At 35.9% G+C, this 18,144-nt stretch overlaps 2 protein-coding genes across 3 annotated transcripts; both read left to right on the top strand.

The window, feature by feature from the left end:
* Positions 1 to 547: 547 nt before the first annotated feature.
* Positions 548 to 2,650, top strand: LOC133875525 (mogroside IE synthase-like). 2 transcript variants are annotated; one of them, XM_062313691.1, is made up of 2 exons: positions 548 to 1,251; positions 2,495 to 2,650. In XM_062313691.1, the coding sequence occupies exons 1-2, from the start codon at positions 622 to 624 to the stop codon at positions 2,549 to 2,551; spliced, it is 687 nt and encodes a 228-aa protein (XP_062169675.1). In that variant the 5' UTR covers positions 548 to 621; the 3' UTR covers positions 2,552 to 2,650. The 2 variants fall into 2 exon arrangements, with proteins under 2 accessions (XP_062169675.1, XP_062169683.1); XM_062313699.1 differs by lacking the exon at positions 2,495 to 2,650 and adding an exon at positions 1,577 to 1,732.
* An 875-nt stretch (positions 2,651 to 3,525) lies between these two features.
* On the top strand, positions 3,526 to 13,220 carry LOC133875539 (mogroside IE synthase-like). The gene is made up of 3 exons (XM_062313709.1): positions 3,526 to 4,395; positions 10,894 to 11,550; positions 12,339 to 13,220. The coding sequence occupies exons 1-3, from the start codon at positions 3,763 to 3,765 to the stop codon at positions 13,053 to 13,055; spliced, it is 2,007 nt and encodes a 668-aa protein (XP_062169693.1). The 5' UTR covers positions 3,526 to 3,762; the 3' UTR covers positions 13,056 to 13,220.
* Positions 13,221 to 18,144: the final 4,924 nt, after the last annotated feature.

Genomic DNA, 18,144 nt, shown 5'->3' with positions numbered 1-18,144 from the left:
TAATATTAGTAAGAAGTGATAGATGTAATATAAAGTAGAAAGAATTTGTATGAAAAAATAAATATGCATAGAATTAGAATCTCTCCGTTTTAAGTAAGGATTAATTTCATGATCTAGATTAAAGTGTACAAGTTTAGTAGTGTATATGTTATTACATGGAACAAGGGTTTGACCTGGTAGAAGAATTGTTAAATAATTTAAGTATTAGACCTCTTAAACATAATTTGTCATTTTAGCTTTCTACTCACGGGGACTAATATTTATAATGACTTGGGCATTTTGAATTTGTATCTAAAATGGCTAATCAAACTCTTTTAAAAAAAAAAAAAAAACTCAAATTCAATTCTTTAAACTAAGTGCAATTTGCATTTACCCAAATGTAGAAAGATATCGTAGATCGATACTTTTTATTTTTTATTTTTATTTTTTATTCATCTCTCTCTTTCTCTCACTCTTTAAGCAAATATATGCTTAAAAAATGAATAACATAAAAAATAAAAAAATAATTAAAAGAAGAAGAAGAAGGGAATAAAATATATCTCTTTGATAGTCGTGAATTCTTCATCCTCAATCTTATCGAGAGAGAGAGAGAGAGAGAGAGAGAGAGAGATTTGGAGGAAAATGGAGAAGGAAACTCATATCCTGGTAATTCCTTACCCCATCCAAGGTCACATAAATCCAATGCTGCAATTCTCCAAGCGCCTCGCCTCAAAGGGTCCAAGAGTGACCTTACTCATTACCAGCTCCATTAGCAAGTCAAAGCAAGCCCTGCAACACACCTCCGTCAACGTCGACACCATCTCCGACGGCTCTGAAGAAGGCGAAACTGTGGAGAGCTTAATAGCAAACCTCGACCGTTTCAGATTGACAGTTTCCCAAAGCTTATCGGAATTCATTCAGAAACAAAACCTCTTCAAACACCCATCATGTTTTATCGTGTACGACTGTATTCTGCCATGGGTTCTAAACGTAGCTCGAGAACATGGCCTGGACGGAGCTCCTTTTTTCACTCAGTCGTGCGCAGTGAATGCCATCTATTATCATTTGCATCGAGGAGCGATGAGGCTGCCCTTTGAAGAGCCTACGGTGTCGCTGCCGTCGTTTCCGCCGCTCGAAACCAGTGATTTGCCCTCAGTCATCTATCGGACGGGCTCGTACCCAGCTCTTCTAGATCTGGCGCTCCAACAATTTTCCAACATCCAGCAGCCAAATTGGCTCTTTTTCAGCACTTTCAACGAGTTGGAACCTGAGGTTAGTACGTTCTCAATGATCCCTACGTACTTTCTTATATTAAGCTTACTTTTAATATATATATCAGAAATTTTACAAAAGGATACTGAAATACCTTACGTTTTAACGAAAGGTTACTAAACTTAAAAAATTTTCGAACCCGAGTATTCAATTATCCTAAACCTTCACTTTAGAGTATTTCATTTGATTTAAGCGTTAAAACTAGACGAAATCGCAATCACAATCACGTGACATACACGTGACTTACTTAAGCCACACTACCCGTTTTGCTCATTTGCTAAATAAAAACAGCGTCGTTGTCTCTTCACTTTATCAACTCAAACAGAAAAACTTTTCTCGGGCGCACTAGCCATGGCTGCCCTAGAAACTGAGCCCACCGCCAAAAGCAGTGACGACGACTTGCCATCGAGAAGGTCCGTCCAATAGTGTCCAGGTACGACGACCCAAGCCTTCCCATGTGAACCTTTCGGACTTGGTTCCTGGGCCTACAGTGGTCTATATGTAGCACTGCAGGTCGCAGCTCAACTCTGCTCAACAATGTATAATTTATAATAATAATATAAACCAATATTGTTTTCTCTCCCTTTTAGGAATAGTGAAAAAGGGATAAAAAACAAAATTGTTTTAAATGAAACAGTAAAAAGAAATAGTTAAAATGTTATGTCGAATATAATTGTTTAAAAAAAGTAGATAGGTAACATAAAAATATTTGTTCTTTAATTAAATTTTAACTAAACATTTATTGGGTCGTTGGACCTCTATGCTCACGCGGGAAAATTTGGATTCCTCTAGCTAGTTCAAATAAAATAAAGAGGAGTCGGTTCCTTAAAAAGAAAGAATAATTTTTTTATTTTAACCGACAAATATAATGTAGTTCGTGATAATCCGATCGATGCGCGTACGTATGACAAGTTGCATTAAAGATTCCTTCTTATCTTTCATCTTTTATTTGGTTAGAGTCATAGAAATGCAAGAAAAATCATTTATTTCAGAAAGATGGAAAGATGTAGGACATGCATGCACCCATAGTTATCGAGCTTGCCAGTATGACAATTGACAAAACCCTAGAATTTGTCTTTTTTTAAGCTGTCCGCATTCGATTGTCAAGTGATACTACTCTATTTTATTCCAAATGCTTGAATTTCAAAGAATAATGATGCTTGCGTGTGGAGATTGCGTCTGATATGTCGCAGTCACCCGACCCATTCGCCCCTTTTGAGTTGTTTCTTTCTTTCAATGCCAGACACAAATGATCGAGCCCACATGCATATCATTTTTATGCAGAACGAAAGCACTTTGAGAAAGAGAGGGAGAAGCCGGGAGAGAGAAGGGAATGAAGCCATAGAAAGAGGAGAAGAAGTTCGGAAGAGAAAGTAGAGAGAGAAGAAGCCAGAAAAAGCCTAGAAAGAGAGAAAAGAAAGTGAGAGAGAAGAAAAGGGGAGGGGGGGGGGGGGGGGGGAGAATGGCTCACAAAATAAATAAATCACAAATAAAACATAAATTAATACACCGAATTAAAAAGCTAAATAAAATTATAGGTTAAATACATATTTGTCCCATGTGCTTTACGACCTTTATTTTTTGCCCCCTCAGTTTCACTTTTTATCAATTTTGATACTTGTGGTATATGAAAAGACGGAAATAGTACCTCCGTCTGATTTCTCGTCCAAAATTAACGTCTACCCACGGCATTTTCTGTCATGTTGTTGTCTGGATGTTGTTGGAAACGATGTGTAAAGAATTGAGTTCTGGGCTTCAAATTTTTAGGTACCCAATGACGTGGGTGGAGGTTAATTTTGGACTGGAAATAAGACGGAGGTACCATTTCCGTCTTTTCATATACCACAGGTACCAAATTTGATAAAAAATGAAACCGAGGGGGCAAAAATAAAGGTCGTAAAGCACATGAGACAAATATGTATTTAATCCTAAAATTAAAGGCCGAGGTATTCCACGTCACATTTCCTGTACTTATCTCTTGAGTAACTGGTTGCGACAATTTTTGAAAAAACTTCATTTTCACTTTTTTTTTTTTTTTTTTCAGGATATTTTGTTATTTTTACGATCATATTCTCAATTTAATTTTAAAAGGTTGTAATGTTGAGTTGTTATTTTTCAAAATTTTGCAACGTTAGTCTTAGAGCACTAGCATCAGAGTTTTTTTTTTAACTCGTTCCATTCTTTAAATGTAGAAAAAAAAAACCCCATAAAAACCTATTGAAATAGATTCATTTGTTGTTTCATAAACTAAAGAATATACCAAAAGAACCAAAAGATTTTAAAAGTTAGAAAGTACGATTCAAAAAGTGGAGGAACATTTTCTCCAAAATTTTTTGAGGTGGAAAGAAAATTGTGGTTCACATATATCTAACTTTAGTGTCGAGTAATAAAGTTTTATGCCCTCAAGTCTCTCGATCTCCTTTAAATGCAGTTTATCATGAATATTTTTCATTCTTCATCTTCGATCGTTCTTCTATAGAGAGATCTCTCCAGAGAAAGCTTTGGAAGAAAATGGAGAGGGAAATTCATATACTTGTAATTCCTTACCCCGTACAAGGACACATAAATCCAATGCTCCAATTCTCCAAGCGTCTCGCCTCAAAGGGTCCCCGAGTGACGGTAATCACAACCACCTCCATTAGCAGGTCCATGGCAGCCATGCAAGAGAGCTCTGTAGTCAACTTTGAGACCATCTCCGATGGGTCTGACGAAGGCGTAAATTTGGCAAGCATAGATGAAGAGCTCGAGCGCTTCAAATTATTTGTCACGCAAAGCTTAGCAGAGCTGATTGAGAGCCAAAATAGCTCCCAACACCCTCCAAAATTTCTCGTCTATGACTCGGTCCTGCCATGGGCTCTAGACGTAGCCAGGCAACTTGGCGTAGATGGAGCTCCTTTTTTCACTCAGTCATGTGCGGTGAATGCGATATATTATCATGCTCACAAAGGGGCAGTTGGGATGCCTGCAGAAGGGCCTTGGGTGTCATTGCCCTCTTTGCCATCGCTAGGGCTCGATGATATGCCTTCGTTTCTTTGTGATACAACCTCCTACCAAGCTCTGCTAAATCTCGTCGTGAATCAATTCTCAAACTTCCAGAAAGCTAATTGGGTCTTTTTCAACAATTTCGACAAGTTGGAAGATGAGGTAGGTTTGCTATATATCCATATACACATGTCATATATTTAGACATATGTGCATGCTGTATATATATATATATATATATTGTTGGCTGATTGTTTCCAGCAAAACACACTTCAAAGGGCAGCAAATTATGACATGAAAACACAAGATAATAAGGGAAGGTTCCTGCAGAATTTCTGCAGAAAAGTGAACAAAACAGAGGTAAAAAACAGAGCTGAAAACAGAGAAGTGGAAGGGGTTTTTTCTGCAGAATTTTTCTTCTTCTATTCTCGGGAGTCTTCCTTTTTCTTCATATATATATATATATATATCCATACTGTAGCTTCTTTCATTTACATACAAAACAAAAAGAGCCTTTTACAAACATGTTTCTAGAAGCCTACGTGGATACACAACACCAACTCACTTTCACCTACTACAAACCTAGGTTTAACAAAAAACACAACAAAGGTAAACAAGTAACTAGTCAAAGCACATTAGTAGATAAATTATCTCCCTTAATGTGTTGTTCTTGAACTCCTAATGCTTCTCTGAGTTGCTGGAACTTTTCCTTTGGCAAAGCTTTGGTGAAAATGTCAGCTACTTGCTCTTTTGACCTGCAGAATTTCAATTCTATTTCTCCTTCTTCAATTGCTTCTCTAATGAAGTGATGCTTGATTGCAATGTGTCTGGTCCTGCTGTAATAAACTGGATTCTTTGCCATTGCTATAGCTGATTTGTTGTCACAATACAAATATACAGCCTCTTCTTGTTTCTCACCAATATCTTCAAGGATTCTTTTCAACCAAATAGCTTGAGACGTTGCTATAGCTGCTGAAATATATTCTGCTTCTGCTGAAGATTGAGCAACTGATTGTTGCTTCTTTGAGGACCAAGAAAACACACTTGATCCAAGTGAAAAAGCATAACCTGAGGTGCTTTTCATATCATCAACACAACCACCTCAATCACTATCACGAAAGCCAATCAACTTCACAATGGATTTTCTGCAATATCTAATTCCATAACTTGTGGTGCCTTGAATGTATCTAAGCACTCTTTTTGCTGCTGCAAAGTGAAAATGACTTGGAGAATGCATGAACCTTGATAGCAAACTTGCTGCAAACATGATATCAGGTCTTGTTGCTGTGAGATATAGTAAGTTTCCAACCAAACTTCTATAGAGTGTAGCATCTACCTTTTTTCTTCCATCCTCTTTCTTTAGTTTTTCATTGATAGCAAGGGGTGTAGCCATTTGTTTGCAACCAAACATTTTGAATTTTTCAGAATTTTTTCAGCATACATCTTTTGAGAAATGAACACCTCTTCTTTGTCTTGATACACTTCAATACCAAGAAAGTAGTGTAGCAGCCCCATATCACTCATCTCATACTTTTTCACTATATCTTTCTTGAATTCTTCAATCATTTTAGTACTACTTCCAGTCAAAATCAAATCATCAACATATAGTGCAACAATAAGCAAATTCACATTACCTTGATGCTTTACATACAAGGTTGGCTCATTCTTGCTCCTTTTGAAACCACTTTCATTGAAATAGTTGTCAATGTGGCTATACCATGCTCTAGGAGTTTGTTTTATCCCATACAAAGCTTTTCTCAACTTGTATGCTTTTTCTTCTTCTCCTTGGATGACAAATCCTTGAGGTTGCTCAACATACACCTCTTCTTTCAACTCTCCATTTAAGAAAGCCGATTTGACATCAAGTTGGTAAAATAACCAACCCTTTTGAGCTGCTAGAGAAATTAGAGCTCTCACTGTATCCAAGCGAGCTACAGGAGCAAAAGTTTCATGAAAATCAACTCTGGGCTGCTGTGAATACCCTTTTGCAACTAGCCTTGCTTTGTTTCTTTGAACTGAACCATCTACATTGTATTTTACCTTGTAGATCCCCTTCACACCGATAATTTCTTTATCTTGAGGTCTCTCAACCAGCTTCCATGTTTTGTTTTTCTCAATAACTTCAATCATATCTTCCATAGCTTTTCTCTAGCTCTCTTCTTTCACTGCTTCTTCAAAATTTTCAGGTTTAACAACACAAAAGTTACATCTTGCATAAATATCATCCAAATTCCTTAATCTCATTGGACTTGAACTCGGAGATGTTGAACTTGAGCTTGGAGATGATGGTGAGAGCTTGGTGATGAAGTTGAACTTGATGATGGATGAGTGCTGTCATCATTGCTTTCATTTTCTTGAGCTGGTCTTTGTTGTAAAAACGTCATGGGAACAACTTGATCTTGCTCCCAATTCCATTTTGCTTTCTCATCAAATAAGACATCTCGGTTGATGATTATTTTGTTAGTCTTCAAGTTGTATAGCCTATAGCCCTTTGACATTGAGCTATAGCCAACAAATATGCACTTCTCACTTGTCTCATCCAGCTTGTATCTTTTCTCCTTTGGGATTTGAGCATAACAAATACAACCAAATACTCTAAGATGCTTGATTGATGGCTTTCTTCCACTCCAAGCCTCAAATGGTGTTTTACCCCACACGGCCTTAGTTGTACATCTATTCATCAAATAAACAGCTGTGTATATAGCTTCAGCCCAGAAGGTTTTTGGTAAACCTTTCTCATGCAACATTGATTTGATCATTTCCATTACTGTTTGATTCTTCCTTTCGGATACCCCATTTTGTTGTGGAGTATAAGAAATTGTCAATTGCCTTTCCATGCCTTCATCTTCACAGAATTTATGAAATTGATTTGAGGTATATTCCTTCCCTCTATCACTTCTCAAGACTTTAATAAGACAACCACTTTGTCTTTCAACAAGACATTTAAACTTTCTAAAGATATTGAAAACTTCAGATTTTTGTTTCATAAAATAAACCTAAGTCATGCGACTATAATCATCAATAAAGAGAATAAAGTACCTGTTTTGAGAATGAGAAGGAGTTTGCATCGGTCCACAAACGTCAGTATGCACCAACTCTAACATCTTCTTAGCTCTCCATTCTACTCCTTCGGAAAATGGTTGTCGATGATGCTTCCCAAGAACACAACCTTCACAGACTTCATTTTTTTCAATGATAGTAGGAAGCCCTTGTACCATATTTTTTTGATGTAGTAGCTTGAGACTTTGAAAATTCAGATGACCCAATCTTTTATGCCACAACCATGATTCATCAAGTACACCAGCTTTTAGAGCCACATCTTTTGTATATTTGAAAGTGAGTGGAAAGCTTCTATTTGGAGCCATTTTAACTTCAGCCATAATCAATTTTTCTTTTCCTTCATTATACACTGTACAACTATGTCCTTCAAAGTGAAGAGCATAGTCATGCTCGATGATCTGTCCAATGCTAAGCAAGTTTTGATCTAACTTCGGAACAAATAAAACATCATGAATTCGCTTCAGTCCTCTCTTGGTTTCAACTCCAACGCTGCCTTTTCCTTTAACATCCACCACAACACCATTTCCCATCTTCACTTTGGAGCTGAATGAGGTGTCTATGTCAATAAAGATTTATTTTTCTGGGGTCATATGATTGCTACAACCACTGTCTAAGAACCATGTATCATTCTTCTTTTCGAAAACATGTTGGCATGCATAAAATAAGCTTCCTTCACCCTTTTTCTCCTCGGTGAAATTTGCTTGTTGATTGTTCTTCAATAATCTACAATCTTTTTGCAAGTGCCAAACTTTTTGCAATGAAAACATTGTGGCTTTCCCTTGAACTAGCAATCTTTCTCAACATGACTATTCTTCTTGCAAATATTACATATTTGTAAAGAGCCTTCATCACTTGGCTTTCTTTCATAGCTTCCTCTACCTCTTCCTCTTGGACTTCTTCCTTTTCCTCTTACTCTAAAACTTCTACCTCCTCTAAATAGGTTCCTTCACTTTGTTCATGAGTTAATGCTTTCTTTTCATGATTTTTAGCATTAACTGTGAGCTTAGATTGAAATGCACTCTCTATTGATTTTTCGGAGTGTCGTTCTAACCTTTGCTCATGAGATTTCAATGAACCCAACAACTCTTGGACACCTAAACTAGAGAGGTCTTTAGTTTCTTCAATAACAGCCACCATAGGATCAAATTTTTTAGATAAGCTTATCAAAATTTTCTCAACAATTCTACGATCAGTCATATCTTCTCCTTAAGCTTTCATTTGATTTAACAACTCCAAAAATCTAGTGGAATAATCTTTCACACTTTCATTTTCTTTCATTCTCATATTTTCAAAATCGCTTCTAAGAGTTTGGAGTTTGATGGCTCTTACCTTTTTATCTCCTTGAAATTCTTCTTGTAGAATATCCCATGCCTCCTTAGCTCTTGTTGCTCCCATAATCCTTGGGAAAATAGTTTCAAAGACTCCACTTTGAATCATTCCTAGAGCTCCAGCATCTTTGCTTTTGTTCTCCTTCAATTCCTTTTGTTGAGCTTCAGTCAAACTTGATGTTGATTCAGGCATTTGATATCCTGATTCTACAATGTCCCATAAATCTATAGAGACAAATAAGGTCTTCATCTTTATACACCAAAACTCATAGTTCTCACCTGAAAAAAATTGGAACTTGAACACTGCTCCAACTCAAATTGCTTGTGCTGGCCATGGCTTTTCTTCAACGAATCCTCTGCTTTGTCTTCAAATTTTCTGTCCAAAACTCTTTCTTTGAACCAAGCTCTGATACCAAATATGTTGGCTGATTGTTTCCAGCAAAACACACTTCTCTGTTTTCAGCTCTGTTTTTTACCTATGTTTTGTTCACTTTTCTACAGAAATTCTGCAGCAACCTTCCCTTATTATCTTGTGTTTTCATGTCATAATCTGCTGTCCTTTGAAGTGTGTTTTGCTGGAAACAATCAGCCAACTATATATATATATATATAGTGGGTGCATTTACGTACACATCTATAAACAATAGTAGAGACATGAAAATTCACGGATGTTTAACACTCTTAACTATTAAACTGTGTCGTGATAAATTTATATTTCGAAAATTACAATTAAATAAGTAGTTAAAAAGTGACAAATCATACGAAGCATCAAGATTTATGAGGTTAATTTGATAAACTTGAATTTTTACTGTTCAAACGGTATTAATTAGAGGCGTTTGGCCTTAAACGCCTCTAACTTGTTAGAGGCTTTTAAACAGTAAACACCTCTAAATGGTTAGAGACATTTATTGTTCAAACTCACAAACGCCTCTAAACTCTAATTTCAATAAAAAAATAAAAATAAAAATAAAAAATCTAAAATATTTAGCATCTTTTTTTTTTTTTCTTTCTCCCTTTCTTCTTTTCTTTTCCTTTCTTCTCTTCTAGCTCCACACCTCTTTTCTTCTCTGTGCACGACCACTTCTAGGAATTTTGGGAGTCCTCAAGCCCATTCTTTTTTCTTTCTTCTTGTTCTTAACTTTTTTGTTGCATTTTTGTTAGGAAAGCAATTTGGATATTTTAATAAAAAAAATTTAGGAAAAGCATACATATCCTCGTCAAACTACATACCTCTTAATTGTCAATGCCCCTCTCAAACTACCAATTTAGTCAATGTCCCCTTAGACCAACAAAAAGACAACAATGACTTTAAATTTTGTTTCAACAAGACAAAAGTGTCCTTATAAATTCAAAAAAAAAATAAACTAAAACAAAAAAAAAAAGAAAAAAAAAAAGAAAAAAAAATTTTAAAAAGAAAAAATTTTAAAAAAGGAATTATTTTTAAAAATAAGGAAAAAAAATTAAAACAAAATTTGAAAATTGGGTAACAGTTCGAGCGGGGCAAGTATATACTTTTCCCAAAAATTTGCATGCATAAGTTGTGTGCATAACTGTTTCTTTCTGTTAACATCATGCTCTTATAAAAGAGTGTCCATTAGAAAAATGATAGTGAAAAAATATATAATAGAATATACGTGAGAGAGCGGAACCAAAAAGAGAAAGTGATTGATGAAGACCATTAGGACTACATCTTCATGACTAATGAAGTATATTGACCTGTATTACAATGGTCTCTATTTATAGAGAGGTTAGCAGTGATGAACAAGAAACCCTACGTACACCAAGTAAGGAAGAAAATAAACCTATTTATAGAGAGAAGAAAACTAATAAATGAGAATATTGAAAATATTCCAACATATAGTAAATATGAGGCCGCCCCTACAAAGGGAGACAAAGATTCTCTTAAAAAAGAGAAATGCTAGAGTTCTTTCTGGTGTCCTTCGGAATAACATGGATTTAATATAAAAAAAAAAAAAAAAATTATCTCAAAAGGTGATCCCCTACAAAATTCAATTTTTTAAGCAAAAAAATTAACTCCACGTCATCCAAAAGGGCGTTAGAAGGAGTTCTAACATTTCTCCTAATTAGCCCACAACTGTTGTTTTCTTTCAACTTCGTAAGAAATTAGTGGTGAGGAAATTTTTTATCCCATGGAACCGGAAAGAAAAATGGGTTCATATCCAACTCTACCAATGAAGAATAAAAAAGCATTATCTCCTCCAATTGTACTTCATGAATTCTTCAACCTCGATCGATCGTTGTACACATGCAGAAAGAGATCGAGAAGCATCGGAAGAAAATGGAGGGGGAAAATCATATCCTAGTAATTCCATTCCCCGTACAAGGTCACATAAACCCAATGCTACAATTCTCCAAGCGCCTAGCCTCTAAGGGTGCAAGAGTGACATTAGTCACTCTCAGCTCCATTAGCAACTCCATGGGAGCCCTGCAAGCCAGCTCTGTCAACTTTGAGACCATCTCTGATGGGGTTGAGGAAGGCAAAAAGTTGGAAAGCATGGAAGCACGCGCCAAGGATTTCCTATTAGTGGTCTCACAAAGCTTAGCAGAGTTGATTGAGAGACAAAATGTCTCCAAACACCCTCCAAAACTCCTCGTCTATGACTCATTTATGCCCTGGGCAGTAAACGTAGCCAAACAATTTGGCCTTGATGGAGCTGCTTTTTTCACTCAGTCGTGCGGGGTTAATGCAATATATTATCATGCTCATCAGGGAGCAATTCGGATGCCCTTAGAAGGGTCTCCCGCACCATTGCCCTCGATGCCACCGCTAGGGATCAATGATATGCCTTCGTTTCTTTGTGATACAGCCTCGTACCCTGCCTTTCTACACCTCGTATTGAATCAATTCTCAAATTTTGAGGAAGCGAAGTGGCTCTTGTACAATACTTTCGAAAGTTTGGAAGACGAGGTAGGATATATATTGAGTGAAAATGATAATTAATATAATAGATGAATTAAAAGATATAGATTTAAATTTGTATTGCATTTACTAATTAATTAATATGCATTATTCTCTATGATTATCAAAATTTTGTTCTTTTTGCTAAAACTTACATGCATACTGAGATATATATGAATGTGATATCTAGAAATTAAGTAATGTCCTACATTGAAGGGGTGGATTATGAAGATGTTACATGAATGTCAAATCCCATATTTTGATATATACCCAATGATGCAAACTTAGGCAGTTGGTAAAGATCATTCTTTGGGCGACACCAATTGAAAGACACCAACAGGTTTACTTTAGCTATTAATATTACTTTATTCTTGTAGAATATGATTGTATAATGATCGATGAGTTGGAATTTGTAAATACACTGCCAATTTTGAATTCTTTTTTTCTTTTTTAGATGTGAAATTATAATGAAAGACAAAGTATTTGATTTACAGAGCAATACTATATATGTATATATTAACAATTTATGATGTAGCGCACACTTTACCACCAAAGTATGATGAGTGCAGGCCATGTGCTGTTATATTTATAGAGCCTCTAAATCATCAACATATGAAAACATTGTAAGAATTATATTCTACTTTGCACTTTTGCTGACTAATATGCTTACAACATAACACTTCTCTTATGTTTCCTCTTTTATATCATCTATATCGAGTGTTTAACAAATGATTTATTTATTTATTATTATTATTATTATTGAACCTATATGCATGTAATGTTCTAAATTCCATTAGGTAGTGAATTGGATGGCAAGTCAATGGCCAGTTAAAACAATTGGACCGGCTATTCCATCAATGTACTTAGACAAGCGTTTGGAGGATGACAAGGAGTATGGTCTCAACCTCTTCAAGCCTAATGTGGACGCTTGCATGAAGTGGCTAGACACGAAGGAAATTGGCTCAGTCGTCTATGCATCATTTGGAAGCTTGGCAACCTTGGGAGAAGAGCAGATGGAGGAGCTAGCATTGGGCCTCAAGAATAGCAATTGCTACTTCCTTTGGGTAGTTAGAGAATCCGAAGAGAAAAAGCTACCTGTTAATTTTCTACAGGAAACAGCAGAGAAGGGTTTGGTTGTGACTTGGTGTCCTCAACTAGACGTGTTGGCTCACAAGGCAATTGGGTGCTTCATGACTCACTGTGGGTGGAACTCGACACTTGAGGCATTGAGCTTGGGAGTGCCAATGGTTGTGATGCCACAATGGACGGATCAACCAACTAATGCCAAATTCATTGTGGATGTTTGGAAGGTAGGGATCAGGATCCAACTCGATGAAAAAGGCATTGCGAACAAAGAAGAAATAGCATTGCGTATAAGGGAAGTAATGGAGGGGGAGAGAGGGAAAGAGATAAAAAATAATTCAATAAGATGGAAGAAATTGGCTATTGAAGCTGTAGACGAAGGTGGAAGCTCAGATAAAAACATAGAGGAGTTTGTGGCTAAACTTGCATAATCCTAATGTTAATGTAAGCGGTTGCATGCGCTAAATCCCAATAATAATCTAGAAAATGTATGATTTTAATATTAATATCTTTTTGATGCGCACGGCCTGATGTTAATGTAAGCACTAGCTCTATGTTTGAATAATGATCAAGAAAATTTATGATTTTACTATTAATTTCTTCTTCTTATTTTTATTTATTTATTTTTATTTTTTTTATGCCACAGATTGGATCATTAATTTAGGCCAATTATAAGTAGGGGTGAAGACCCTCCGCTCCACAGGACCTCTTCTCTACCCTTCCCACCCTTTCTTCTTCATGCATTTGCCCCATGTCCCATCCCCACTCCTTTTTTCTTTATTTTAAGCCTTAATTTTGTATCTGTTTATCCTCCTCGATCCGATCCGCTGTCCACGTGCCTCCCCTCTGCCCTCTTCGGCCTTATATATCTTTGCCCCCTTCATCCCTCCTCCATCGTACTTGTCTCCCCCACGTACACCATCTAAACTGTGTGTGCATCTCATGCACCATCTCCTGCATGTGTCCCCTCACCAACCAGAAAATTTAAAGCTCACTTGTTCATTCTCCTCGTCCTCCTACTTACTCCAGGTCCCTTTATAGCAGGTTGTTCCCCTTTTTGCCCATGGTCCGCTACCTATTGGTTAACTCTCTTGTTGAACATCGATCGGAGTGAAGTTCCTCCTTATGGCTCTAGTCTAATTGATCGATTTTAATGTGATCTTCCCATTTGTAGTCACTGATATCTTTTTGTAACGCTCCGGCTTTTAATACAAGCATAAGTAGAAAATACATGTTTTTTCACGTGCTCTAGCTACTATCTACTAAAACTCTCACAAAAGAAATTATGAATTTTTTTATATTTTTTAGACCGCATACTCACTTATAAAACATACTAGACCTTCTAATATTTCATAATATAATTAATGTTATTACAAAACTTAAACCTTACTGTTTATATATCATCACCAAAACATGTCACATGTGGTATATATACATATTTGACCACACTCACGTATGAAAAATAAAATAATGACTTCTAACAACCAAGTGTGTGTTTGTGTGTAACAAAATATCTTTAATGCAAAAAAATAAAAGAGACAAGATATTTGTTGACAAAGTGGAAGCTCTATGAAGAGATAAACCACTCCAGAGTAGCCAAACCCAGGAAAATCACTATCCAAAGACAAAGCAAGTTACAAAGAACTCATACTCACAAAACCCATTGCAGTAGTTATATCTTTAACTATAACACGAAGTCTATCGTGAACGCTTCCCAATTAAGTCTTCTACTTGAAGGGGTCTTTGATGAAATTCTTTACCTTAGGGCCGACCCCTAAGATAGACTTCACACAAATTGTTGAGCACACATTGGCAACGGCTAGAGAGCTAATGGATCTTCAATTCTCCCTAAATACCCTCTCAAAGCTAAGAGAATTCAATACCGAATTCTGTACAAAACACATGCCTAAAGACCTCTATTTATAGGCTTCAGAAAACTTAATTCTACTCAAAATTGGAGTCCTTTGGGCGGCGTCCGGACGGCAAGCAAAGGGCGTCCGGACGGTCAACTGTTTCCCTGTTTGAAAAGGAATTCCGAAATTTCTTGAATTTCTTGCAGCCGTCTGGACGCTACTCTCTTTCGTCAGGATGGTGGGCCGTCTGGATGTTTCTATTTACTGTCTGGACATTCAAGATTTAGGATTTTTTTTCTTAGCTTTCCAACGACACCAATTTTGTCTCAATCCGATACTCGAGCAAAGAGTTATGATAAAAACACTGAGACGTGTGCAGAAATCTTCCTAAAAACCTGAAAAGCATCCGGGCGGTGTTGCCCTTCCGTCCGGACGGTTGCTATTTCCTGATCCGTGTCTGAACATGAAATCCAATTTCTACTTGGATTCTGAATAGCTTGACCTAGCGTTCGGACGATGTTGCCTTGACGTCCGGACGTTCTTCAACGCTGAAGCTTCTAGACACTGCAGGGCGTCCAGACGCCTTCAAAGGCCCGTCCGGACGGTTGCACAGGAACCGGCTGTTCTGACTTGAAAATTGCATGAAATCTTCATGGACATCTTCTTAGAAACTTATGACCATATACATGGCATGAAATGAGACACTGTCCATATTACTTGAAGACTTTGAATAGAACCGATAATCCTGTTAAAAAGCAACTGTTACATAAAGTATTTTTATCAACCAGAATGTTGCCAATATAAAATACTAACAACTTAGCTTAAGTTAGTGCTTTAAGTACTAGACGCCTCCTACCAAAACAAAAATCTAAGCACGCATATGAGTCGATGTCAACAGCTTCTTCAGTGATGCCTGTAAAATTACCACAATTTTATAAGTGAATGTGTGAGTCCACGACTAAGCATGTACGAATATCTTAGCCTATTATAGTGTGTAATATGAGCCCATTTTTTCTTTAAAAATCAATCTAACTAGTATTTACAAAACAACTATCACTTATGCATAGTTTTCACAAAAGGCTTGTTTTATAAACTGTGTCAAAACCATTTCGCAAATTTTGTGAGCTAGAGGGGTTTTATACTTTTATACATAATAGTAAAATCAAACTTGTTTTTTTTATTTGCATTTTATTGAGTACATATATTCACTTTATACCCCATAATATGAAGTGCGTAAAACATTTTATAGTAAAACATCAGTTCAACTACTAACAAATGTATATCGTATCGCCTATGCACACCTTACATAGACTCGTATTCTTAACACAATATGTACATAGCCCTAATCAAACAAGGCTTCAAACCCTGCTCAATTAAGGTGCTAGGTTTCAACCTTGCCCAAACACACACACACACACACACACGCATCAAGGCTTCGATCAAGCAAACAACCCTGTCCAAATTAAGGCTTTAACCCTATTTGAAGATAGGCGTTGATATTTATTAAAACTCCAACCAGCGGCTTTATAAATCCTTTAAATAAGTTCTCACCCTTTTCCACAAAAATACAGAATTTCCTTTAAGACTCTTTTCTTTTAAATTAATTTCCATGGAATCAATTTTTCCTTTAAGCAATGTAAAATCCAGTAATAACATATATTGCATATACTAACATATATAAACAGGTAGGAATCAATATCATTATGAAATCATGCTCATACATTTATGCAACGTGTAAAACAATATAAGGTTAGCTAGGTCATTAATTTTGTACTTATCTTGTTTGCTAATTTCTTTGTTTTTCCTTTTGTCAAGAACTTCTTGTTTATTGTCTGCAATTAATTCTTTGGGGAAACTTTACTTAACCTCCTTGAACTTAATTCCATCATTTTTGCAATCTCCACTCTAAAGTTTAAGAACTCTAAATTTAGTGTATCAAACTTTCAATTTTTTTGCAATCTCACCCATTCTCATTAAGCTTTGGGGTTAAATAAGAAGATCAAAGGGTAAAATGACCCTTATACCCTTGCAAAAATTACAAAATTACCCTTAAATTCAAATTATTTCTTATTAAAAAAATTAGGGAATTTTAAAAATTTCTCACCCCTTTGTTAGGATTTTATGGAAAATCCTAACAGAGGGGTGAGATTACAAATTTTGTAAAGTTCAATACACTAAATTGAGAGTTTTTAAATTTTGGGAGGAGAATGCAAAACTGATGAAAGTTCAGTAGGAGTTAAGCGAAGATTACCCTAATTCTTTCTTTGTTACTATGGATTTTTCTTTTACTTACATTTTTAAATTTCTAAAATCTAACCCCCTTACTAAATTTAAATTTTGACAAGTTGGAAGATGAGGTAGGTTTGCAATCCATACATGTCATTTATTTAGACGTATGTACATGCTATAAATGTAGATATGTACGTGCATGTATGTATATATACAATAGTAGAGACATGAAAATTCATGAGAGTTTTAACACTCTTAACTATGGGAAAATTACCTTTTACCCTCCTAAAGTATTCACCTATTGGCGAATTAACCCCCAACGTACCAATTTTGGTAGATGACCCCCCGAACTTGCCAACTTATCGCAATTAATCCCTTCCGTCCACTTAGTTATCAGTTTTGACGGAAAGACAATCACGTGCAACGCAAGTGACCTTTTAAGCAAAAATCTTTCCAAAATTGCCCTGTAAGTTCAAAACAGTGAGTTTCGGGCCACTCCACAAAGTCGTGTCCTTGTCCTTCCTAAAAGACCAGGTGTAACTTAACCGTCGACCAAGAGCCAACAACCGCATATAACTGACACTACAAAAAACACTGAAAATCGCCGCGTGTCTACAGTACCTAGGGGTGTAAACGAGCCGATCCTGAGCGGGTATTGCCTGTTCGAGCTCGGCTCGTTTAAGTAACAGTAAAGCTCGAGCTCGAGCTAGAGCTCGACACGAGCTGAAAAATCTTATGCGAGATCGGCTTGTGTAGGAAAAAATACTGTCCGAGCTCGAGCTCGAGTTCAGTCATTTTGGTCGATCCCGAGCTCGAGTACTTGGCTCGAGCTCGGCCCGTATCACAATTCAAATTTATTGACTTTAGCATGAAAAAAAAAAAATTAAATCACAAAATTTCAAATAATGTGCAACTTGCACATATTAGGATTTTACATGAAGGCAAATTGCGAATGAATCTAAAATCTGAATACAATTACAACTATAGAAATAAAATAAAATTACATTTAAACAAATACAAACATAAAATATAAGAAATTACAATTCTGAATTATAAATTTGCAACTAAAGAGATAAAATAAAATTACATTTAAACAAATACGAATAGAAATAAAAGAAATTACAATTACAAGTGATTCGAAAGTATAATAATAATGTTTAATTCCTTTGTATGTTCCCAAATAAAACCTACTAGAACACACTAAAAAAAAAAAAATTTAAGTTAATTTTAACTCCCTTACATTAGTTACACAAGTTTTATGTACTTGGTAAAAATGTTAAGGGAGGTTAAATAATAACACAAATTAATGTGCATAAATCATTAAATAATAAATCATACATTATCTTTAATCTGCTCCCAAATATATTATATAATCATATGATCTAAGTATTATCATATGATAGTATATTTAACATAATTTAACAATCCGTATGTAATG

This window comes from Alnus glutinosa, chromosome 1 (assembly GCF_958979055.1).
Source record: "Alnus glutinosa chromosome 1, dhAlnGlut1.1, whole genome shotgun sequence".
Lineage (NCBI taxonomy): Eukaryota > Viridiplantae > Streptophyta > Magnoliopsida > Fagales > Betulaceae > Alnus > Alnus glutinosa.
The sequence above is the reverse complement of the archived record's forward strand: the minus strand, read 5'-3'. Positions and strand labels throughout refer to the sequence as shown.

Coding starts and splice junctions, on each gene's coding strand:
- LOC133875525 (XM_062313691.1), top strand. CDS start 622: ATGGAGAAGGAAACTCATATCCTGGTAATTCCTTACCCCATCCAAGGT. Junction 1,252..2,494: donor TCAACGAGTTGGAACCTGAG/GTTAGTACGTTC, acceptor TTTCAATGCCAG/ACACAAATGATCGAGCCCAC.
- LOC133875539 (XM_062313709.1), top strand. CDS start 3,763: ATGGAGAGGGAAATTCATATACTTGTAATTCCTTACCCCGTACAAGGA. Junction 4,396..10,893: donor TCGACAAGTTGGAAGATGAG/GTAGGTTTGCTA, acceptor GTACACATGCAG/AAAGAGATCGAGAAGCATCG. Junction 11,551..12,338: donor TCGAAAGTTTGGAAGACGAG/GTAGGATATATA, acceptor AAATTCCATTAG/GTAGTGAATTGGATGGCAAG.